This window comes from Dufourea novaeangliae, unplaced genomic scaffold (assembly GCF_001272555.1).
Source record: "Dufourea novaeangliae isolate 0120121106 unplaced genomic scaffold, ASM127255v1 scaffold11, whole genome shotgun sequence".
NCBI classification, from domain to species: Eukaryota; Metazoa; Arthropoda; class Insecta; order Hymenoptera; family Halictidae; genus Dufourea; species Dufourea novaeangliae.
In genome coordinates this window covers 2438986-2465649 of record NW_015373895.1, presented here as the reverse complement: position 1 = coordinate 2465649, position 26664 = coordinate 2438986, and the positions used below count along the sequence as shown (strand labels likewise).

At 35.7% G+C, this 26664-nt stretch overlaps 1 protein-coding gene across 2 annotated transcripts; it reads left to right on the top strand.

Moving 5' to 3' along the window:
• LOC107191376 (BUB3-interacting and GLEBS motif-containing protein ZNF207) lies at positions 1 to 26652 on the top strand. Of its 2 annotated transcripts, XR_001516275.1 has the most exons (7): positions 1 to 41; positions 5220 to 5346; positions 5427 to 5791; positions 5974 to 6307; positions 6383 to 6791; positions 17575 to 17878; positions 25975 to 26652. XR_001516275.1 is itself a non-coding variant. In XM_015580408.1 (6 exons), exons 1-6 carry the CDS (start codon positions 1 to 3, stop codon positions 17682 to 17684), a joined length of 1386 nt encoding a protein of 461 aa, XP_015435894.1. In that variant the 3' UTR covers positions 17685 to 18040. The 2 variants fall into 2 exon arrangements, 1 of the variants encoding a protein (XP_015435894.1); XM_015580408.1 differs by lacking the exon at positions 25975 to 26652 and having other exon boundaries at positions 17575 to 18040.
• The last annotated feature ends 12 nt before the right edge of the window (positions 26653 to 26664 follow it).

Sequence of the window (26664 nt, the reverse complement as noted above, 5' to 3'; positions counted from 1 at the left end):
ATGGGACGTAAAAAGAAGAAGCAATCAAGGCCCTGGTGTTGGTATCCTTTTCCAAAACAGCCTTCATTAGAAGATACTTTACGTAACTGTATTTTTAGAACACAAATCGTAGTCATGATTTCTGTTATTTTATAATGGTTGGATTGAAGATAGACTGAAAATATCTTGATATCGTATTATATTTTGTGTTGCCTGTAATTGTTATCGAAGAATATTTTTTTATTCGTGATAAATGTATTGAATAAGTTAAAAAAGTGACTGATTCTTTGAGAAACTATCGTTAGCAACTATACTTAAATGTTGTAATTTGTATGCTATTATAAGAGAGCTCCATTTATAAATCACTTTTCTTTAATCCAAACATTTGTGACCTATATGTTTTTTAAATACTTTATGATCGTTTGAGATGGCCTACTAATATTATTTTGTGAGCTACATATAGGAATGTGAAATTTTTAATGATATTTATGTTTATTATTTATATATATATTTTATACATATTTTGGTATTAATTTTTTTCTTTTTAATGAAAATAATATTTTTAATAAGTCGTTGTAAATGCTTACAAAGTTGTGAACAAGTGAGATCACATTGTATCATTTATAATTTATGTTGTTCTCTAAACTCACTTGCATATGGGAAAGCAATGATTTTAAAAATATAAGTAATTACCTATGTTTCTCAGAATGGGTCATTAGACATAAAGACATTGAGACATTTATTGATAAATATGTTTGTTGTTTAGATATGTAACAATATGTATGTATGTATGTGTACATAAATATCTGTATACATTAAGATGGCCCTTATTTTCCAACATCCAATTTCTTTTGCTCTTACCATTTGATATGGGCCCATTCTATGAAAAGATATATCCTGAAAAAGTTTATTACAAGACTACAAGATCATACAACAGAATGGGTGCTGACCAAGCCTTAAAGTTTTGAATATATCAATGTTTTTGGAGTTTATAAAGAATTTCTTAAAAATGGTAAGTCTTACTGAATTCTGTTTAAATAATATTAAAAGAACATTAAATTTTCTATACTTTCTCTCTATATAACTTTTTTCGTACTATCATCCATTTTTAAGATAATAGCATTTGAATACTAGTAAATTTGCATTATGCATATGTGTAACACTTGGCTAATTTGCACGTCGTGTGGATGACAAGAAATTTCTTGGAAAAATAGTGAGTTCTTTAATTCAACACAATATCTATTTTAAAGAAAAGAATACAAGAGGAGCAATAAACAATATTCTACACAGGTTTATTTACACTAACTTTAATTACTATTTATATTATAATAACTTGTGAGAATGGTTGCATTAATGTATCTTTTCTAGCATCTGAGTAGCAGTGACGATAATCTTGTATAATTTGCAGTTTTTTGTTCCTGGTCTTTTGTTAAATATTTGTTGTAATCAGTCATTAATTTAACTGATCTCTCTGTTATATCATTTACTACCCCTAATTTGTTTACTATTTTACATCTCTGTTTGTTGGCATCTTGTTCCAACTACGTTATGGAATTTTATTTATCTAAAAGAATACAACGTATTCAAAATTCCATATTTATGTTAAATCTCTTGAAAAATAGTTTCGTTTCCAAAGAAACGAAATATTCTAATTCTTTTTCAGTTATTTTATGAGTGTTCTCATTCCTTAATATAAACTTTTTAACTCACTTCTCATTATAATTATTTACAGTATCGTCATTATTTAAGATAGCTATCATTTTTCTTTTATAAACAAAAGATACTTTTTCATTGAAGAAAGCAAATACTACAGCTTGAAATACCAGAACTGATTTTTAAATTTATTAATTGCCACACTAGATATCTGGGGATCAAGAATATTATACTGAGCTAAATACTTGACAAATTTTTAATCTGAATTTGTTGCTTTAAGAGCAAAAGAAGTTCTAAACCAGGCTTTTGCGTAAACTGTCACTATAAATACACAGATATCTGAAATAGATTTAACCATCCTTGTGGTTAGTTGAAATTCAGATCGAAAAAGAAATATTTTTAAACAATATATGGCCTTTGTCATCCATCGCGTGGTGCATTGCTTTTGATTTATGAAAAGAGAAACTCCGCGAGGTGGGGTAAGGGTGTAAAAAAATTAATGGTCATGGCTTCAGAGGGTGAATCCATACCCTTGAATCGATGGACATTTCTAAAAAAGCTTGCCGCAAAATTGTTTATAACATTGAAAATTGATGTTAATTTTTTTTTCTTACATCAACGTATTCTGCGTACTGAGAAGAGAAAGAGTTTGAAGGAAACCATATGTCGCAAATTAATCGTACGGTCAGGAAAAATTGTTAAAGAATTCACAGCGATTTGATTGTGTAGTGTCACACGTAGAGACATGGGCCTACCACTACTCGAACGTATCTACGCAAACGGTGGGGCCTGCCACAGTGGTGTGCGTACCCGTAGTCTAAACTGACACAATACAATGTTTAAAAGGACAGAAGACCTAGCAGGGTGCATTAACGTTTTTAATTTGAAACAAGGTTTTCCTTAGCAAAAATGTTGTCGGAGGCTTTGTTAATGAGATATTAACGAAAAACCCCGTCCAATCATAGCACGAGTCTGCCGGTCGAGTTCCCGCGGTAACGTTAACTACGCGCTGCGATTCATAACCAACGTTACCGCGGGAACTCGGCCGGCAGACTCGCGCTGTGATTAGTCGGGGTTTTTCATTAATATCTCGTTAACAAAGTCTTGGATAACATTTTTGCTAAGGAAAAAGTTGTTTCACCTCACGAGTCTCCCATTTCCAGGTCCTCCAACATTTTTGTTACACCCTGTATATCCCCTGCTACGTATAATTTTTGTCGGCTGCATCGATGGCACTGAGCATTTGACGCGGATTTATAAACGTGTAATTATTGTTTCTTCTATGACGCTCTGTAATACAGAACTATTTGTTACAAATTATTAACAAAGTCACTGGTAAGTAACACACTAATAATAACACGCTATAAAATAACACTAATAACAAAACATCACCACTCTACATTTAATATGATATTATTGTCACTATTATTATTTCGATAAATAATAACAAAATGAAGGAAATACACATATGATTATAGTATGGTCGTAATTATAATAATAATGAATATATCGTAAACTTAAATAAAAAGCAAATACTTCGAGTGAGGCTCGGAGGAAATTGACAGTCGCTTGGAAATGTTCTCGCTCTCGTTGTTAAAACGATTCTGACCTTTCGCAGCTCTTCGAAGTCAGTTACAAATTTTGCATGTCTTTTTCTAGACACTCCTCGTGAGGACAAGAAGGGACAATAAAGAAAGTAACCGTGAGACTAACCCAATGTATTCACTTACTTAAGTCCAGATGTCCGCACGTGCGTTGCAGATGTCAGAAGATCTCTCTGCCTTCTCTATTGTCCATTCCTATCCTTACAGAGGAGTGTCTCTGGAAAATGGTCACGTAAAATTTGTAACAGACTTCGAAGAGCTCCGAAAGGTCAGAATCGTTTTTGCAACGAAAGCGAGAACATTTCCAAGCGATTGTCAATTTCCTTTGAGTCTCACTCGAAGTATTTACCTTTTATTTAAGTTTATCATGTATCCATTATTGTTATAATTGCTAACATAGTAGAATCATTTATTTTTTCTTCATTTTGTTATGATTTTATTGTGGCAATAATATCATATTAAATGTAGAGTGGTGATATTTTATTATTAATGTTATTTAGAGTTATGTTATAGTGTGTTATTAGTGTGTTACTTATCAGTGACTTCATTAATAATGGGTAACAAATAGTTCTGCATTATGGAGTGTCGTAGAAGAAACAATAACACGTTTATAAATGTGCGTCAAATGCTCAGTGCTATCAATGCAGCCTACAAAAATTATACCGTAGCAGGGGATATGCAGGGTGGACCACGCAACTTGTTCACCCTGAATAACTTCTAAAGTATGCATTGTATGAAACAACTTTTTATAAAAAATTTGTATGATTTGTAGGGATTCATCATGTAACGCATATATTTTTTTGTAAGTGAAGGCATTTCGAAGATTTGAAGGTCAACTTGGTTTTTTTTAATGGTATGCTATATTTTTTATGCCAAAATATCAAAGAGCGTTCAATTTTCAGTAAAAAAGTACTGACCTTTATTCACCATAAACCTAATAATTAACGAATAATTTCATTTTATTTCTTGAAAATGGTCTGTGCGTAATATCAAGTAGGAAATTTAATACCAGCAAAGATTTCTATAAGACCGCGGAGTTTACGTGACAATGTTTATAGACATGACCGATTCTGCGTATGGAATCGTAATCGCCTATTTTGTCCATGATTCAGTATTTCAGTTATCATTAGTGTTTATACGTGACTATCTCAGTAAGATAAAAGCAGAAATGAAATTTACTAATTGTGAGACGGCTACGCGCTGCGATTGGTATCCAACGTTACCGCAGGAACTCGGCTGGCAGACTCGCGCCGTGATTGGTCGGGGTTTTTCGTTAATATCTCGTTAACAAAGCCTCAGATAACATTTTTGTTATGGAAAAACTTGTTTCACCTCACGAGTCTTCCATTTCCGGGTCCTCCAACATTTTTGTTAAACCCTGTATAATACATTTTTATATACATGTGCAATCTTCATAAAATAAAAAGTGCAAACAAGTAAAACTGATAAGATTCTAACATGAATTTTAATGTGGTTTATTCTATTATTTTTGCTGTTCTTTTAGGTCTGGAACCAATCTTCTATTTCTACATTGATATAGTATGTTTTTTAAGCGCATTATTCCGGAACGTATCTATCGTGTACAAACAGAATTGGGTGTACACGTTATGATTTCTGTAACTACATGGAGAATGCGAAAAAATGTTTCATATGAAAGTTATTTCATGTTACAAACTGTATATGATGTATAAAAAAATTACATGCACTTTTTGTAACTGTTGTTTACAGTAATTTTAATAATAATGTAATTTTTTTCAAATAAAACTATATACTTTTATTATTGCCATGTTAAGCATTTCAATTAGGGTTTGCAGTCCCGTAAAGTGGGATTCGCGCCATTTTTTGGTCCCACATAGAGGGTGTCCCAAAATAGTTTCGTCTCCCGGTTTACACACTTCAACCGAACATACTGTATGTGTATGGAATAGAATTGTATACAAATCCTCTTTAAATTGTGTAAATTTCCTTAATAAACTTTATAAGGTATTGCAATAGGGAATTTGAAGATGAGAAAATTTTGATTCAGCACCAAAAAGCAAAACACTTCAAATGTCATATTTGTCATAAAAAGCTTTATACGGGACCAGGACTTAGTATACACTGTATGCAGGTAATGAATTTTTTGCTGTAGAATGTAAGTTTATAACAGAATTTGAATTAGTAAATAACTATTGGATTAATTATATTTAGGTACATAAAGAAGCAATAGATAAGGTACCTAATTCATTGCCAAATCGTAGTAATATTGAAATAGAAATTTATGGCATGGAAGGTATACCACCAAATGATGCAAAAGAACATGAAAGGCAAAGGAATGGAGGCAGGCCAGGATCACCGAGTTCTGGTGAAGATGAACCCATTCGTAAAAAAGCAAAGCCAGAGGGTCTATTGGGTTCTGCACCGGGAGCAATGCCTACAGGTTCAAATATGATGCAAGGTGTAATGCCAGGTATGGGAGGTCATCCTGGTATGCCACCAATGGGACAGTTCCCACCACCCATGCACCATATGATGGGACCTATGGGTCCAGTAGGTCCACCTTTCATGGGACCTGGGTATGTATATTTTTTTCTTTCAAAAGCAGAGAGTCTGAAAGAAGAATAACTTTTTTCATAGTAATTAAATGCAAATTAGGTAAATACAATTTTAAAGTTTTTTATCCAATAAGTAGTGTGAGTAAGGAAAAAATAAATAGGAGATATGAGAATATAATGATAAATTTTCTCTTTGTTTGTAGTATGATGCCTGGAATGCCAGGTATGCCTCCAGGTATGCAACCACCAGTATCAGGTGCATCTCTTCCACCATCTCGGCCATTATTTCCAAGCGCTGCAGCTGTTTCAACAGCCGCATCTACAGTTGTCACTTCTCCTCTGGGCACAGATTTTAAACCAATTACGTCAATAGCTGGCGGATCTATAGGACCAGTTAAGCCAACATTCCCTGCGTACAGCATTGCTGATAGTAATACCACCACTAGTAATAACATTGGAAATGATCAAAAAGTAAATCTTATAGCAACTACTAGTGCTGCCATTAAAATTATTCATCCACCAGAGGATTTAAGTCTAGTGAGTTGATAAATCACTATTTTAATGTTTACATAGAACCCAGAAAGTTAAACAAGATAACGTTGTATACTTCAGGAGGAAATTAGAGCAAGACTACCGAAATATCAACGGCGACAAAACGAGGATACACGAACTGTACAGGCTGATGTCAATCAGCAAGCTGCCGTTTTACAACAGCAGCAACAGCAGCAGCAACAACAACAACAGCAGCAGCAGCAGCAACAACAAGCTGCTGCTGCTGCTAACGCAGCTGCTGCATTTCAGGATCAACAACAAAGACAACAAGCTGCATTAAATGCTCTTCAGCAGCAACAGAGGTTTCAGCGACCCCCACAAGCAGTAATGGTTCCTGCATCAGCTGCAATGCCTGTTAGCTCTGTTGCTCTGATGGCACCGCTAATGCGACCTACTATGACTTTAGCTGCACCCGCTCTGATTCACGGAGGTAACATGATGCGACCGCCCCCCATGGGCCTGCCTCCAGGTAAGTCTTTATAATTTTATATGTTCAGTCCCATTCCAATGAGAGGGTATTCCAATATGATCCATTTATCAGTTAGAGGGTCTCAATTACTTGGAATTGTTTTGATACGTCCTCGTCAGTATTTTACTTTCGAATCATTTAGGATATTTCAACGATACGCATCATTTAACTTATTTTTTCTCTCTTAAATGTATCATTATTCAGTTCTCTCTAATTCGACATTTTCATGATTTTATATTTATTTTTTGCTTGAAGGATATAAAAAAGTCAGGCTTAAATTCTTTGGGTTCATACATTCACACATACATGTGTGTAGGTATATAATTTTAGAATGAAAGTGCCAAAATTAGGTAATATATCACATATATGTACATAATGTTTACTTATAGTTGTAATAGTAAAATGATTTTGTTAGATCTAATGTAAAGAGACTTGAATGTTTCCCGATTAAACAGATCGTATTTACGAGTAATAAGTTTACTGAGAAACTTGGCGTTCATATGACGATGTTATAAATATAGAGTTATCATTGAGATAAAAATATTCTTCATCTGAGATTCATAATACCTTTACATATCATCCATCACTAAACAACCTTTGCCTATTCCTATGGCAGTAAGTTGGACTTGTCCAATGGCTAAGAATAACTTATGAATAAATGAATATCAAAAGCTTGAGGCAGGAATCAGTTTTCATAAGATACACGAAAGATATTCCGATTTCGAAATTACAAAAGAAAGAAGGGAAAAAAGATGTATGACTGTTCAGATACTCGCACACTCAAGATTCATCTATATGCCAAAATTTGTGACAGGGTTTATGCCTAACGGTGCGTTTGCAGGGTACCCAGTCACTCCTTGGTATGTATATGCATACAATCCATACCAATATACTAGACAACTGATGAAACAGAGCCCTAATAAACGTGTGTGGAGAAATTAATATTTTCGAAGTTATAAACAATTTTTTGTTTCGGTTAAAGTGGGTGACTTTCTCGCTTCGGGGGCTATCGTACCGTATGGAAACAACGAAGAAAATTGTAACAAAAAAGTTTTGAAAAACCTTGTTTAACCAGGAAAAGAAAAAATGATAAGATAATGCATTGTTTTCATACGGTACGATAGCTCTCGACACGAGAAAGTCGCTCGTTATGAAATAAACAAAAAATTGTTTTTAACTTTAAAAATATTAATTTCTTAAAAATATTAATTTTTCGACCCATGTTTATTAGGACTTTTTTTTCATCATTTAGCAAGTACTACCTATCTTAGAAGTTATGAACTTTTTTCACCCTGTATATACATACATACATACAAACGCACATATATACATACTGTGCAGAGTTGACCAGCTGATGAACAGAAAGAATGTGGATAAGATTGGTCGGAGTGGAAGCGGCACACCTCGTTACACACGCATTTTTGACTCTAGCAAACTATTGGCCAAGGCGCTCACACACAATTGGATCATATACAGTAGATCTCCACGTATCTAAACTCCTCGGGGGACACACAGTTCATATAATCGGGCCGTTCAAATAATAGGGGTCCACCTATTCTCCCCACTCTCCACAACTGTTCGTTCAATTAAGTGGATACAATCACATATTCACATAAATACACATTTTTTCTGCTTGTACCAATTTTGAATACCATGTTTTGAAAATAATCAATTTATTAATTATTTAGTAGATACAAAAATTAGTGCAAAATTAATACAAAAACATTTCTTTTGTTTTTATTCATGCCATTTATTGCCGCTTCCACTTGATATTTCATTATTTCGGGTTCGTTCTTTTTTATATAACACATCGTTGGCTTTGCACTATTATATTCTTTGGATAGAGCAGTTTCCGACTCATCACGCGCATTTCTCTTTTTACTCTTTTAGAGTATGATTCTGTTTTGTTTCTTGCATTCTAAAGACGTTCACATAACTGGAGTGACGCTCGGGCGTCGTTTAGATGATAAGAGTTCGGTAGGAGTTCTGTTGATAGGGTACTCGCTAAAGTTTCGATGAAATAAATGGAGTTCAGATACGCGGAGTTCTACTGTATTGTAGCATCGCTTGATAAGAGAGCGAACAGGACACGTTGAGACCGAGTGAGATAGAGTGATAACAAAGTAATGCCGCATCGTTCTGGAGTATTAACCATTGATCGAGGAGAACGTGATAGGCAGACTTACGTAGAACGAGCGGTGTGGCCCTCTTGCCCCTGTGCCGTCCCGCTTCCCATCTCATCAGCTTTGCACAGTACATACGTACATGACATCTCTGAGGGATTTCTATTTACAAGGGGAACTTACGGGTCGGCTAATCGCTTTTGGAATTACACTATATAGGGTGTTAATTTTAATTCGTGCACCTAAATTATTTCCGCTACTATTGAAAGTAAGAAAACATGACTGAATAGGATATACATGGTTTTAAGGCGTGCATGTGATGGAGATAAAAAAATCCTGTGAAGGTCATTGTAACGGTTTTTTCAAGGTCATCGTATTTTTTTGCATATTAACATGTATTTTATAAGTTCAAAGACCTACACACCATGTCCTTGAAATGACCTTGAGGGCGAAAAAATTAGCTTCAGTTTGAAGAATGCAGAAGTAAACGTAATAAGAAGTATAAAACATTTTATCACTATCAGATGCACGCTTTAAATCCATGTACATCCTGTTTCGTAATTTTTTCTTACTTTCAATAGTAGCGGAATAATTTAGGTGCTCAAATTAAAATTAATACCCGGGTCATTCCACGCGAAATCGAACAGTTTTTGGAGCACCATTTCGGATTTTGTTCAAATTTCGATATATTGTAGTCTTTAGCGATATCTAAACGTATCTCGAAGGATTTTTGAAAATTTTAAAAATCGTTGATTTTACAGCTGTTTGAAATTTAGGGTCAAACTTTTTTCAATAAGTCATAACGATTGAACTAACAAACTGATCGAAATGAGCTTTGCGGGTACTTACAGTGGAGACATAAGAGTACCAAAAAAATTTTTTTAACCATCTCTTTTGCAATTGTTTTAAATAAACGTCCATGTTCTTATACCGGGGAACTATTTAAAAATTTGAAAAAATGAGGATATAGCCTTATTTGTCCTTTTTATGGACATATGTTTAAAAATATGAACACTTTAAAATTGGTCGTATGAAAATTAATTGAAGTGAACACAATGCTTTACGTAAATGAATGACTAAATGCGTACAAAATTTTAAACTAGAATAACTTGAAATTGAAGGCCCATTCTACGGAAACCAATGAGGGTTTTGTAACACTGTATGTGTACTATAACTTGTATATAGTGTCATTCCAAAAGCGATTAGCCGACCTGTAAGTTCTCCTTGTTAGTGAAGACTTGTCTTCGTGATAAGAAGTCCCTCATCTTATGATGAACACAAGTCTTCTGTAGGTGAAAGTCCCTCAGAGATTTCTTGGTGACCTTTGCTTTTTAAATGGAACTATACAGAGTGTCCCAAAATAACTTCGACTCCCGGAAATGAGGGGTTCCTACAATGATCTGAAACAACTGTTTCCTTAACAAAAATGTTATCTGAGGCTTTGTTAACGAGATATTAACGAAAAACCCCGACCAATCAGAGCGCGAGTCTGCCGGCCGAGCTTCCGCGATAACATTGGCTACCAATCGCAGCGCGTAGCCAACGATATCGCGGAACCTCGGCCGGCAGACTCGCGCTCTGGTTGGTCGTGGTTTTTCGATAATATCTCGTTAACAAAGCCTCTGATAACATTTTTGCTACGGAAAAACTTGTTTGAAATCACCTCACGAATCTCCCATTTCCGGGTTCTCCAACATTTTCGTTACACCCTGTATATTTTTGTTTAGCTGTCCGTACAGCCCATTCCAAGATGAATACGTTGATCTATGATATGTTGGTGTTTCACGATGATTCACGATTGTGTTAAAGCAGTGCTGTTAATAGTAGAGGGCTCTCACGTGACTGTTTTCCTTTTTAATAAAGATTGAATTTTGTTTGCGGAATTTGACTTTGTCATCAAAGGAAACCGTTCGTTATGATTCTTTATGCGGCAAGCAATCCATTTAGTATTCGTTAAAGGCGTGTGAGAACCTGAAAATTTCGGGTACCTTAGATCTAATTCACTATGATTTCAATTTTCGCACTTTAATGCAATAATTCTCCTCGAAAGCACCAACTCCACAACTGTAATTGGAAAAAACCCCACATTATTCTGATGTCTGCGATCTGGAAATCTTTCACAGTATAACCGGTGCAGTTGCCCTATAATTTTATTGACATTCCCCCAAAACCAAAATCATATCAATAATTTCGCTAGGTGTACAATCTACTGTCGTAAATTGATTTGTTATCGAAACAAAAAACGTGTGATACTACATAGCCACAACAATACTGATTTCTTCAAACCGATCACGGTGTGATGCCCCAGCATAAATCACTTCATTTGTATAAGTTCGCGTCACGTTTATAACCGTGGCAAAAAAATTTCATGGTGTGAAAAGTCTTGGAGCTGTTCAACGGTGGAAGACTTTAAAGGATCGTAGATAACCATCAGTGACCACGAAAGACCAACACACTATAGGTCAATGTACTCGTCTCGGATTGGGTTGCACACTTAGCTAAACAAAAATATGTAATTCCATTAAAAAAAAAAAGGTCACCTTGAAATTTCTAAGGGACTTCCACCTACAAATAGAGTAAGTTCTGTTTCAAACATTAGTTCCAACAGCGAATAGTAAGGGAGATAATTGCGTTTAAGATATTAAATTGGATCACTCTGTATGTACATAATCAGGTAATAAGTTCTCTCACATACGGTATTGATAATAAACAAGAGTATAACAATGTTTGGGAAAAACAATTTATTGGAACGTATTCTACCATTGTTCACGTAAAGATATTCATATAAATTATTCAAAATGTCCTCCTTTTGCTTTTATACAAGTTCTTAATTTTTGTGATCATTCGTCGATTTGTGATAGAACTTAATAACCGACTATGTATAGTGTTCGGTAACAGATGTCAGACAATTCAACGGTTGAATCTATATGTCCAGATAAGACGAAAATTAAAAAGTAACAAAACTGTGCCGCTGAGCCTTCATTTTTTAAAAATTGATGTGCAAACTGTTTGAAATTAGAAAATTCGCGAATAACCAGGAAGTACGAGGCAACTGAGCAGAGGAGGCTACCGTGCCGTAAAACGTCAATGAGGACCGTAAACATATCTCGTAGAAACTGTGGGAAATTGAACGATATTTGTCGGTGTTACAAGAATCTACGTCACATTGAAAATTCTTGTAAAGTATTAAATTGATCTATTCTATGAAATTCTCACGGGTCGAACTGAAAAAATTTGCACACGTACATACACAGCGAATATTCATCAAAAAGTTCACAAATACACAGCCAATTACAAAAGATCTTACATATATACGACAAGCAGTCATTGATAAGGTCACAAATACAACGCAAATGTCCATTGAAGTGCTACACCAACTACACTAAAGTTAAGGGGATATGCCTACCTATAAATTTTGAAAAAAAAAAAAAACGATTCTTGGTTTTTAATATTTTCTTACAGTACATTATTGTAGAAATGTCGTGTGAAAGTTTAAAGTTCATGCGACCAAAATTGGCGGAGTTATGCCCGTTTAAAATATACGGCCTTGGAAGTTTCGGAGTAGATATAAAATGATCGAATCCCTTTCTAGGGGTTGCGTGAATCATAAATACTGTATCCCAATGCAATTTATGGTTGTGTGTATTTACTAATACACAAGGCTATATGAAGCCGTAATACTAAGAATAACTATATATAAAAAATTTGCATTGATTCGGTTGTAAACCTGACTTGAAACTTTAAACGTGTTTTTCTCAAAACCACATTTTCAAAATCGGTGACCAAAATATCTCGAGAACTCCTGCACCGAACTGATTCAGCTTTGGTAGACTCTATACACAAAAATCTAGTGCCTGATCGTGGCTTTTTGTATTTCATTGCGTAGTTTTTATTTTGTATATAAAAACTGAACGATTTTTTTGGCGAACATCGATACTGCGGTTTTGAACAGCCGCCATTTTGTCGTAAATTAATTTTTCAGGATAATGAACGATCAGGCACTAGATAATTCATTCTATTAACTAAATTTGCTCGGATTTTTTATCTCTGATAAACGAACTCGAAGTTACATGCACAATGCGGTCTCGAACGTATTACTGTAGCGATTTTTTAAAACTGTTCCTTCAATGTCATTTAGTTCAGTTTTGTTTGGTGTAATTAGTGTAGCACTTCAATGGTCATTTTTGAATTGTTTATGACCTTTCTAATGAAAACTCGCTGTGTAGGTGCAGGTTTTTTAGATTTTGACCCGTAAGGGTTTCATAGAATAAATAAGTTCAATACTGTACAAAGTCATATAGATTCCTGCAGTCTCGACGAATATCGTCTAACTTCCCACAGTTTCTACTAGGTATGTTTATGGTCTTCATTGATTTTTTACGGCACTATATGTCTCTCTATTCTGTTGACCTGTGCTTGATCGTTGTCTGTGGATGGCATGGTTTCAGGGAGTTCAGACCCTAATTTTTCAATGCTTATATCTAAATAACGAAGGCTCAGCAGCCCAGTTTTTTTACTCTTAATTTTCCTGTTACTTTGGTATGTACAATCACCCCTTCAATTTTCTGCTACCTGTTACGAAATATCCTGTATAATTTTTTAATTTTTCATTTCATTGGCTTCTCTATAAAGACTTACCTTCACTAAACCATATTCTTCTTAAAAGTCACTTGCCATTAGCTCACTGAAACTATTTGAAACACGACAGAACTGTTTACATAAAATTGAATAGCACAAGGGGGTTAATTAACAGGCTATGTCGAATTTTGTTTAACATTATTATTTTAAGAGATATGAAGGTCAAGTTTGGTTTTTTAAATGGAATTATATATATTTTGTTTAGATCACTTGATAATGCGTTTCAAGCCGAATTCAGTAACCTTTAATGTATACACCCCTTTTCAAATAGTTTCCGAGATATTGCGCTTACAATTTTACTGATTTGCAACTGAAGAAAGCCTGCTCGTGTAGGAAGCACTAGAGGTGATCTTGTTTGCGCCTAAAGTGCCACATCAATCAGTAAATTTTTAAGCGCAATATCTCAAAAACTACTCGAAACAGGATATATACATTAAAGATTACTGAGATCTAACAAGAAATATGTAATTCCATTTAAAATACCGAACTTGGCCTTCATATCTCTCAAAATCATAATGTTCAAAAAAATTCGACATAGCCTGTTAATTAGCCCTCCTCTTGCCATTCAATTATATATAAACAGTTTTGTCGCGTTTCGAATAATTAAGGAAACAACGGACTGTACAGGGTGATTGAAATTCAATGTCACGGCTACCATAGTGTTATTCTACACCTCTGGATCGGTGGAGATCTGCAAAAGAAAGTCACCGCAAAATTAACCTTGACCTTGAAATACAAGGTCAAAGTTGTTTTGTTATCCCGTCATATTCTACTCGTCATGAGGATAAAAAGTTTCAAAGGAACCATAGGTTGCAACTCAACCGTTCTCTTGGAAAATTATGTTAAAGTTGCGTTAGCATTCGGACTCGCTTTATTTGCAATTTACTTACATATGTCTGGCAAAAGCAAGGTAAATAGCATGTATTGTCTCACGTAGATACCCCATTATTTGTCTCATATCTTCCGTTTTATCTTTCTTGCTATAAAACGTTCGCAGGTTGCTATGAAACATTTTTAATTTTAGTTCTTAATCAAACTCTTATTAACATATAGATGAGATTTTTTTGATTAAAATGAGACACTTCTTGATCACCAAATTGAAAATCGCGTCGATCTGAATATACAGGGTATCCCACAATTACTTCGACTCTAGGAAATGAAGGGTGCTTGAGATGATTTGAAATAACATTCCTTGGCAAAAATGTTATCCGAGGCTTTCCTGCGGTAAAGTTGGCTACGCACTACGATTGGTCGCACTCTGATTGGTCAGGATTTTTCGTTAATATCTCGTTAACAAAGCATCGGATAACATTTTTGCCAAGGAATGTTATTTCAAATCATCTCAGGCACCCTTCATTTCCTAGAGTCGAAGTAATTGTAGGACACCTTGTATATTCAGATCGACGCGATTTTCAAATTGGTGATCAAGAAGTGTCTCATTTTAATCAGAAAAATCTCATCAATATGTTAATAAGAGTTTCATTAAGAACAAAAATTAAAAATGTTTCATAGCAACCTGCGAACGTTTTATAGCAAGAAAGATAAAACGGAAGAAATGAGAGAAATAATGGGGTATCTACGCGCGACAATACATGCTATTTACCTTGCTTTTGACTGACATATGTAAGTAACTTGCAAATAAAGCGAGTCCGAATGCTAACGCAACTTTAACATAATTTTCCAAGAGAACGGTTGAGTTGCGACCCATGGTTCCTTTCAGACTTATTATCTTCGTGACGAGTAGAATGCGATGCAATAATAAAACAGTTTGACCTTGAAGCTTAAGTTCAAGGTCAATTTTGCGTTACTTTTTTCTGCACATCTGAATAACGCTATGGTAGCCGTGACAGTGAATTTTCAAACACCCTGTATAGTGTTAGCGCGGACACCCTATATAGCTTGAAATCCTAGTGTTGTGGTACAGTAGTGAAAAAATCGCTTTTTGAGCACAGTACTGACAGTCGTTCGAAGTTGTTATTCTAAATGAAATACATAATTTCGATGACAATTGAATAATCCCTTTCTTTTTGTATATAAAAAAGTTTCCGATTCGCACTTTCATTACATTTTTTCTTATCAACGAGAACAAATACGGTGGTAAAGTAATTAGACTAACATATAGTTATGTATGTTTACTAATTATTCTAAAAACTTCTTTCGAAAATGTTTAGAAATACCGTCCTTAAAAAAGTAAAAAGGAAGGGATTATCTTTCGTTGCCACTGTTTTTATTGCGGTATATGTTCTAACGTAAACAAATTTGCAACAAGAACGAACGTAATGCATCTCCCTCACACCATAGACTAGCTTTTGTGTCACATAAATGATTTTAGTAAAATCGAGTCAGTTCGCAATAAACGGTTTTCCGTTACCCAGCATGTTTATGGTTCACGTAGACGCGTAATAGCGATTGGTTCGTTTCTACGTATTTAATGCTGGAAGTGTCTAACCTTGCTAAATGAGGAAGAAGCTATTAATACAATGAAAATTGTGTTTAATACATAAATATGTTAAAAATGATGTCAGAACAAGGTTTAATCCAATTCGTTTTGCTACAACCTAAAATTCTTTGTGGACATTAAATTTATACCTAGACTGTAGTATCGGAATATTCAAAGACAAGTACAATAATATTCTAAGTTTATGTTAGTAGATCCGTTTTTTCTTTCTTGGAAGCGGTTATGGAGCAGTGTCTAGGAAGATCGGCTGGCAGCCAAGCGATTTGTTTAAATCACGAGATAACGTACATACATCGAATGAGTTTCTTCCTTCGTATGGTGTGAGGTTTTGTGTGGTATCACATTTTGTTCGTTTGTTGTGACCTGTATTGCGTATGTGGCACACTGCATGCTGAGCTCAATACCTTGTATAGTTTGGCAATACGTATTGATAAAGTTGCTGGATAGACGTAGGTGGGCTGCTAATGATAAACCTTTGTTCGGGTGTATATTGTAGGACTTACATGAGGAAACTCGAGTCTCTGTCATTACATCAGTTTACAAAAGAGCACATCCTTCCAGCAGATATAGGATGTGTTTAGGTGATGGATCGCCTTCACTTTTAAGATAATAAATTTTTCTTTTATTGTTTTTATTTATTTGTGGTAGGTAAGCCGTATCATTTTTTAAAGCGTATGTTTGCGTAAAATAAGTAGATAAATGAATAGCCTAGAGCAGGTCTGACCAACATGTGGCAAGGTCGAGATCGTCTTTACTATCACAGTCCGTTTCCCCATCACTCAGGTGTGCTGCGCGATGATTGGGGATCGGCGTGCAGGGCGCTACGGTCGGAGCATGCGCACGCACCTTCTAGCCTCTGTGATGTCCCGTGTGCCGATCTTGATCATGCGCAATAGATATAGACGGGGAACATTCCCCTACGACAGAACAGAGCAGACCGTAGGTGAGGGGGACTGTGTGACTCACGAACCACCTGTTGGCCACTCCTGGCCTAGAGTCATCTTGGTTTGATAACCCGGTTTGTTACTAAACGGAAGAAAAATTGTTTTCATTTGATTTGTGGAAATGGCATTGGCGCCGCTGTCACACATCTTCTCGTTCAGAAGAGTAAAAATCCTTTGGACCTATTGGGAATGTACTGGAAAGAACGCCATCATTATACATTAAAATAAGTATTATATACGATCGTTTCATAATTCCGTGTCGCGTCTACTTCCTGAAACATACGCGATCACAGAAAAAAATAAAGAAGAAGTCAGCTAACAAACAGGAGAGCAATGTGTACATTCCACGAACACGCCTCCCGCCCCCAAGCACAACACACACACAGCGACCGCGAGAAAGTGATGGGGGTCGGAGGGCAGAGAGTGAAAGAGGGTGGGACGGGGGGCATGCTTTCGCAGGCAACACAGACATGTAGTTGATACGTTTGAGTTATGTAAGTACAAATACGAAAACTATGTACAGATTGTTAAAAAATAATTGAATAAAAGATCGAAGGATGGAATGGGAGGGTGATAACCGGCGTTGGACATATTGTTTCATAATTTATTGTCGTTTACAGGGATGATAGGAGCGTTACCACCGGGCGCCATGCACCCGGCATTTGCTACCCCAATGGGCTTTCCTGGTGCGCCCATGTTGGCTCCGATGATGCATCCACGCTTCAGATGATCACCTCCTGTGGACGGGTCCAACCCGCCACTGCACTTCGTGCTTTGGGCCCGCCCCTAAATTTTCTTAGGGTCCGGACCTGACAGAGACGAGGGAAGAAGCACGCGTAAAACTTTTTACTTCGCGCGTGGACACACTTCGTTGATCGGCCGCGGCTGCACTTGACGCATCTTCTCCCACGAAGTTTATACGAAGTTAGCAAACTCTTTGTTTTTTTAATTATATGTTATTGCAAAATACATCACGTCAATGCCTGAGAGGGTTTATCAGGTGCAGTGGAAACGGTCGGCTATTCCTTTTCGATTTGCTGCCAGATAAATATAAAATAAATAATTACATAGTTTTACATACGGTCTACACGGTCATGCAAATTAGTTCCTTGGTCTTGAAGAAGTTTGTTTTGCCAGAGCAACAACATAGAGTTAGTTTTCTTTTGTGAAAGAAGCTTTGTTGTTCGCTTAAAAGATGCAATAGCAATTCAAAGTATGACCACTTTTGTCGATCTTTATCACATTATTATCCGTGTACCTGCTATTGAAACAGTAGTTTTATGAAAGAATGATACTGTGTTGTCGATGGTTGTAAGAGCAAAACTCGTGAGCTGCTAATGCAGACACTGTATTGTTGTATAGTCAAACATAATAATTCTTCGTTACTTGTTGTGATAGAAATATCAAGTCTTGATGGGTGGTAAATCTTGCAGTTGATAAGTCTATACAGAGTGAACATCTATATAATCTACCTTTTATGGTAGACCGTTTCCACGCGCTGTTTCTCAGCCTCTGCACCAGTGTTCTCTTGGAGTGACGCGATTGCGGCAAGGTGGCGCTTCACACTGCAGCTGGAAATGACATTCACTTTCACTTAGTCCTTGAAATGGTTACTCTTCTTTTAGAAAATTATTTTATTCTTTTTATTCTAAATGTATATATTAACGGTGTAAGAGTTTTTATATACTTAGCTGTTTCTTAATTTCAATATATTCTATGAAGTAGCATTCATTCGGACTATTCGATTCTTTTCATGAGAAAAGTACTCAAACGTGAGCCGCAGTGTGAACATTCTGTCGCCTCAGGTTAGTTTGTCACAACATTTATTTTGTTAACGCTTCAGATCGAGTCGGCTTGCTTTTGCGCGGTAATTTATATTTACATGTCCTCGGTAAGGGATATGCTCGTTCAATGAAAATTTTGAGCATAGTTTGTCTTACACTAAAGGGTATATTGAAGTTTTGTTTTTGACTGTATGATACAATCACTGTACACTGTGTTCCAGTAGTTCTTGATGCTTGTGCCATGTGAAACCTAACTGAAAGCATCAAGAATCTCTAGCATTATATAATGCATTATGACCAGGTAAGATATAGTACGAATTTTCAGTACCACACTTAAACAGAACAGTAAATGGTGGATTGTGGCTATAAATGAGTATGCGTATTTCTATCTGTTATAAAATCATACAGGTCACTGAAGTAGCTTTGTAGTCCTCGCAAAGACGTGGTCGTAAAATCAGTCGAGCAGTAAGTAAACACGTTTTTGGTGTTAAGACGTGTGAATTGATAGAACTATGAGGTGGCAAGGACTTAAAATCTCGGTCAAGACCGTACGAAGAACGGCTCTTCAATATATTATACAATGTATAGAAATAATAATTCCAAATATTTTCCAAATATTAAATCATTATATTCGAATTAGTAATTAATATTTGCAGTTTTTCTACTTGTAAATGAAATAACGTTGGCCATAAATCGTCATTCTTTTACTGTCCGTAACCCTACAACAGAATGCAGGACACGACCGTGAGTGACGTGGAATCAATCAGTGCTGCTGCTCGATGTGTTAATTTACGACCACATGTCTCTACGAGAACTTGTAAACATTCCGCTATATCTTTTCTACTCAGTGTACAGGATGTATCATAACATATCACAGTCATATCAGAGATGGATTCAGCGCATGAAAGCATTGAAATAAGCCTGTAAAAACATGTTTTTTTTTTTGCCTTGTTTCGCAGTTAGTTATAAGTAATTTGTATTTCAATAATGTAATACGTTTTGGGTTAATAGAATGAAATTGAGACTGGAAAGTAGCGTAAAACTACTAATAAGGAATGCTTTACACTATATTAGGTATATATAATGTATGGAAAACATTGGTAAAACATTAACCGTACATGGCAATAAACATTTGAGAAATTTGAAATCGAAGTTCGAAAAATCGCCTATTCTGTTAGACACCAGTGATCGCGACTCTGTTTCAGTAATACCTACCATTGACGAAACGACAGCGTACTGGATGCCACTTATTTTACCTGGGTTAAAGTCTTCATCTATTATATTTTTCACCTCACCTATTATATTTTCTCGCATACTTATCATTAATAAAATAGATACATGTAACAGTAGAAATATATACAACAAGTACAGTAAAGACTACTTAATTGCTCGTAATTCGGGACCACCTTGCGAGCAACTACCAGACAGAAACATTATTCCCACCACTCGTGAATAGCGATCGAGCCTCCGCAGCTGATGTTGAGCTGTGGTCATAGAGGCATCGATTTCGGACGATTCGGCCGTGGATCGGAAAGCACTGCGTGGTCGCACAGTAACCAATCAGATCGGCCGACGTCTGACGAAAACAATCTTACAGAACAGAAAAGGACAGTGAGCGAAAAAGAGCGGAGGACTGAAAGTGTAAATGCTCTTCCGCGTATCGGTGACACAACGCTAATGCAACGATGAAACATTTTCATCTTCGCTTCTTTCTTAATGAAACTTTTACTAACGTGTTGGTGAGATTGTTTTGATTAAAATGATACCAAACACGACATAATGTGAATCAAGTAGAGTACCCTATCGATGTGAGTCAGAAATGACTCTGCAACGGCCGCCACGTTCAGTACTTGGAGAGTTAACACTTTCTACATGGGTAAATATGATCCAAATTTTGTCGTGTTTGGAATTATCATAATTAGAAAAATCTCACGAATATACTAATAAAAGTTTCATTAACAAAAGATCAAAAATAAAAAAGTTTCATCGTTGCATTACTGTTACGTCATCGATACCCGGGCACGTAACCTTTTTTTGGGCACCCCTCGTTCTGCGTCTGCTTGCGTCGGTTGTGACGGGGAATACATTATCCATACAGGGCGAATATCTCGCTGGAGGGGTTGAGAGTGCGTGTGACAGAAACAGAACGAGTGTCGGTTCTCGATCTGCCTTTTCCCACACATAGACTGCTCAGCAGGCGTAGCTAGCAAATTTTAAACGACAAAGCACGCGGCTTGCCTCTCGACCCCTCCAGTGAGAATTCACCTTGTATATCTGGCCCCCAAAGCCAGAGTGTATTAAGTCACACTTTTCAAACTTTTTAAAGGAGAGCAAGTCAAAGGTGCGAAAGCCTTGTAACATTGGAACTGTTCGGTAAGAATTGAGCGAGGATTAATCGCTACCACTATTGAATGGATTTAAGACAAGTATCCATATGTAGAAATTGAGGCTTTGCTTTAATTCCCCAATATAATCGAGTTCACACTGTTTGGCTCGGAACGAAATATAAACTTAATATCATTTTTAGACTGTTATATTAAAAACTAAACGACTTAGAACGAAATAAATTTTACCATCGGACAGAGTGAAATATTTGATACAGGAAACATGTACAATATCATTTTTTTAAAAAGTGTACTTAACGATCCGAGTACTGGACTCACGGGGCGTCCGAAATTGGATCATTTCTGGCTCACATCGATAGGACACCGTTTTCTAATCTGAAGCTCCATTTCCGAGACTAATATCATTTTTTTAAAAAGTGTACTTAACGATCCGAGTACTGGACTCACGGGGCGTCCGAAATCGGATCATTTCTGACTCACATCGATAGGACACCGTTTTCTAATCTGAAGCTCCATTTCCGAGATATTAGCAGTTAAACGAACTCGACTGAGCAGTTAACGAGCAGTTGAGTGGTGACGTAGGTCGTGCGCTTCTTGACTGTGTCTGCGCGTACAAAAAATGTGTGTTAAGAAAAGTGGAATACCACTACGCTGTCGTTCCGCCAACGGTATTACTGACAAACAGTCGTGGTAACTGGTATTTAACGGACTAGACTATTTTTCCAAACTTCGACTTCAAATTTCTTAAAAGCCACCTACGGCTAATATTTTACAAATGTCTCTCCACATATGTATACCCAACGATCCTGCTCACAAGGGACATACCGAACTGTCCGTCTCCGATTTTGATGAAACTTGGTAAATATATTAAGCAGGTGAAAATAAGGTACACGTATTTTTTTATAGCCGCCCAATCGCAAGGTTTAGGGGGTGACATCACCCTTTGAAGTTTCAGCAGAAAAATGGTATTTCGAAGACTATTACAGATATAAGAAAACTTGTTAGGGAAAAGTTTCATGATTTCTTGAAGTAAAACAAAAAATGATCACAGATTTTGTAAAAAGTAATTTGTTTATAATAAAAAAATTTATTATTGCATTATTTTAAGAGACTACTAAAATTTACATAATGACAAAAAAGAACCGAAATTTTTTTCTGAATCCATTGATGCATAATATGATAGATGTACCTCCTACAGTTTGGTAAATTGTTATATAATACGCAGACCGCGCGAATTCCGACTTGCGATTGGGCAACTATAAAAAAATACGTATCCCTTATTTTCACCTGCTTAATATATTCACCAACTTTAATCAAAATCAAAGACGGACAGTTCGGTATGTTTCCTTGTCAGTTTCATTAAAATTGGCGGAGGTCATGTATGAAGAATTCCTTTTAAGGGTCGATTTTATAAACGTATGTACCTCTCTAGCAATCGATTTACAGTAAATGTTTTAGAAAAACTCTCTGTTGATGTCGTATAATCTATGATATTTGGATACTAATATTTTTATTGGCAATTAAATAATTAAAATTTTTATTAATTAAGTAATCTCTTACTCGTTTATTATTTTCGACAGTAAATAACTAGTTTCGCGCTGATGAAGGGTCCCTTAAATAGAGCAAATAAAAAGTGTAATAGAAATGTGGTTCCTCGTAATATTAATTTTAAGGAAATTCGTTACTCAAATTCAGGTACTGTTGTATTTACAGGAATTTTACATAATTTTATTCAGTTGTTTGATACATAAATTTTTAATCAGCATCGATTTTAAAGTAGAAGAAACGCAGAAATGACCAGAGAAATTTAAGAACAGGGCAAAAACCAGACTTATTTTATTTTCGAGCGCTGAATTCAGCTCCGAAATGGGTTTAAAAAATTTTAGACTGTATATATATATAGAGTGATCCCGACAAAGAATGCAGATTATAACTTTTTACCGCGTAGAGGTGTAGAAAAAATGATAGAGGAACATACTAAAAAAAATAATGCAGCATTTAATAAGGCTTCGTCTTCATGCAATTTTATGGCATTATACATGCCTAATCTTTTTTCCGTTAACAGTACAATGTACGTTTATTTTTATGTTCAGTAGTTGTTTCCTTATATTCCTATACTTGTAAAAAGTTCATTACATTTTAATATTTCTGTATAAATTAATCAGTTCAGCAAAAAAGTTTTACCTATTCAAACACAATTGGGACTAATGAAGCAGTTGCATGCTATAGAAAGGGTGTTTGTTTTAATGCTACAAAATCGTGAAACTGTTTAAAAATTACTAAGAATATTATAAAATGGAATTCTACTCATAAGGGAACAGGGGGGGGGCTGATACACTCCGATTTTGATGAAACTTTGCATAAATATTTATTAGTCCTATCTAAGAAGATAGCTGTAATTCGTCTGTGCCCGTTTTTCACTTTGAGACAGATATCAACGCCTTTATCCGAGCCGCCCCTTCTATGTACGTGCTTATAAGTCGTAAACAACAGAAGATATTAAAAAATGGTTGAAATAAAAGTTATACAGTTTATTGAGCTCTATAAAACTGCGTGTAAATTTTTTTGAAAAAATTATTTTTTGAAAATTGAATCCTCCCCCTTTTCCTCCTTTTTAAAGAACTGTATTTTATTTTAATCGATAATAGCAGCTTTATAAATCTCAAAAAACGGTATAACTTTTATTTCAACCATTTTTTGATATCTTTTGTTGTTTACGACTTATAAGCACGTATATAGAAGGGGAAAACAGGCACGAACGAATTACAGCTATCTTCTTAGATAGGTTTAATAAATATTTATATAGTTTCATCAAAATCAGAGTGTATCAGTCCCCGATGTTCCCTTGCGAAAATGTAAAAACGTGGGAAATGTAATGTCGTTGGAACAATTTAGGGTAAAACGGGTAACTTTTATAGGAACAGAAAAGAAACGGGCAGGGAGTTGAATTCTATTAAACTTTTCGTGGTAAAGAATTCAAATATAGTATCTAATGATTTTGAGACTCGTAGCTGAGCAGTTATTTATATGATGCTAAGTAGGAGTGGTATTATAGTGTTCTTTAAAACTTAAATATCTTGGTTATTTCAAACAATACGAGAAAATGTTACTTACACAAGTTGTAAGGTTTAATAAACTATATAATATGGTATACATGGTATTTTTGCAAGTGGAGGCGTAGAGAACATCTAGAGCTCACCTTTGTTTTCTTAAATGGAATGTCCAATTTTTTATACTCGACTTCGATAGATTGGCGTATTCTGAGTATAAAACTACTAAGGTGCATTTTGTCCTAAGACTTACCATTGCTGAGATATATGACTGTTTTCATTCTATTAGTTTCATTATGGAACGTATTCGAGGATATACATACTATGTCAAATGTAAACAGCGAATAGTAAAAAAGTAAAATATCTCAGTAACGCGTAAGTTACAGGACAAATGCACCTTAGTACTTTTATACTCAGAATACGCCAATCTATCGAAGTCCGGCATAAAAAATTGGACATTCCATTTAAAAAAACCAAGGTGACCTCTAGATGTTCTATACGCCTCCACTTGCAAAAATACCGTTTATACCATATTATATAGTTTCTTAAACCCTACAACTTCTGTAAGTAACATTTTCTCATATTGTTTGAAATAATCAAGATATTTAGATGGACAGAGGTGGTGAGATACACTGTATATACAGGGTGTCCCAAAAAGATGTGACAATGCGTAACATGAATATTCCTTACACAAATACAAATCGGAAAGTCCTTTACCGTTTTGTAATTTGAAGTTTCGTTTCCGAGATATTAGTAGTTAAACGAACTCACACGTACTCGCAGACAGTCAAGAAGCGCGCGATCTAAGTCACCACTCAACTGCTCGTTAACTGCTCAGTCGAGTTCGTTTAACTGCTAATATCTCGGAAATGGGGCTTCAGATTACAAAACGGTAAAGGACTTTTCGATTTGTATTTGCATGGGGAATATCCATGTTGCGGGTTGTCCCATCTTTTTGGGACACCTTGTATATGCATTTAAAATTGTTCGTCTGTATTAGATTTTATTATGCTTCCTGGAAACATTTGAAACATTAAGTGAATAATACTTACCTCTATCATTTTCTTTCCACTTCGACAAGAGGTACATTTATTCTATCCACTAGCCTAAAAAGTTCGTTACGATTTAAACGTTTTTATAATGTTAATCACGATAAGTAACACCATTGATCGCAATTTCATGGCCGCAAAGCAGAAGTAATCGATTCGATCCGAGAAAGCCTTCTTCCTTTGCAAGGAACATGTTGGCGACGCATGAGTGAGTGGTAAGTACAGAGGGTGCTTACAAAATATGACACCGGCTCTCTCTCTACACTCGACTCACGCCATTCTCTTTACTTTACCCTATGCCCTGTCACCAATTCTTTTCGTTTCGATTTTAGAGTGAATTGCTATATAAAGTATTTTATTTAGTTAAATTTTTCTAACACTAAACGTATTGCATATTAGAGATTTCTAAGTTATTGAGATGCATCCAGAACTGTGTTAAACTTTTAAATAGCAGACTCTACGGTCGGACGAAACTCTACTTGATCCTTGGAAGAAAAAAAAAACTTCTGTCCTTCCCTTTGTCTTTTCCAGTATTGTTTCGTAACTTTCTTTTCTGTCGTTCTATTTCTTTCTCAGGGTGTCTATTGATAGCAAAATATTGCAAATTTAACCGTAGAAATGTTCACGTTTATGTATTGCGGTGTTAAGTATAATATGCGAGAAATGATGAGATGAGAAGAGAGCAAAGATATCTGTATAAACACTATTTCATAGGTTGACGGTGATCGAAATTTTGTTTCCGGGAATTTCAATCGCCGAAGCTCGAACTTTTCATACGTTTCATGCTTTCAGACGAATGGAAGTCGGCACGTAACCGTATTGCGAAAGTGTGGCGAAGACGGTGCAAGAGGAGGCTGCAACTAAAATCATGAGACTTTGTGTGTTCGTTGTATGTTGACAAAAAAAAAAAAAAAAAAAAAAAAAAAAAAAAAGAACGTGAATCGTACTGTTCGAATTCAGCTGTTTGATCGTGAGAAACACGAGTACGTGAAAATCATTCTCTTCGTGAAGGTTTACCTCAGTAGGCACCCTGTTTGTCTATTCTTTCACTCGACTTCTACCAGTACTTCGAGAAAAATTATGAAACAGCATACCGTGCCGTACAACACGTGTACGTACCTAAAAAAGAACTACACAATCGTTATGAGTATACTTCATTTTCAGAGGTTGTCTTTCCGAATCACGTTTTTGTTTTCACTATGATCTCGCCGAAACGGTTTGTCGACGATCAGTTACGATTCGTGCTTACGTGTCCATTTTTAAGCCGACAATATTCAACAGTACAAAAAACGCAGTCGTTGATGGCGCTTCTCACCCCTCGATACTGCTAAATCATGGCCTGACCCTGGTATTTCTAGACCATCCCTTACTTTGAGATTCGGCAGGACAATCTGATGGCAGAATTGGACATGTAGAAATTCTGTTATTTATTGAGTGTCACATTATCAACTTGTTTCGAATAAAGACGTTCTGTGGAAAGCT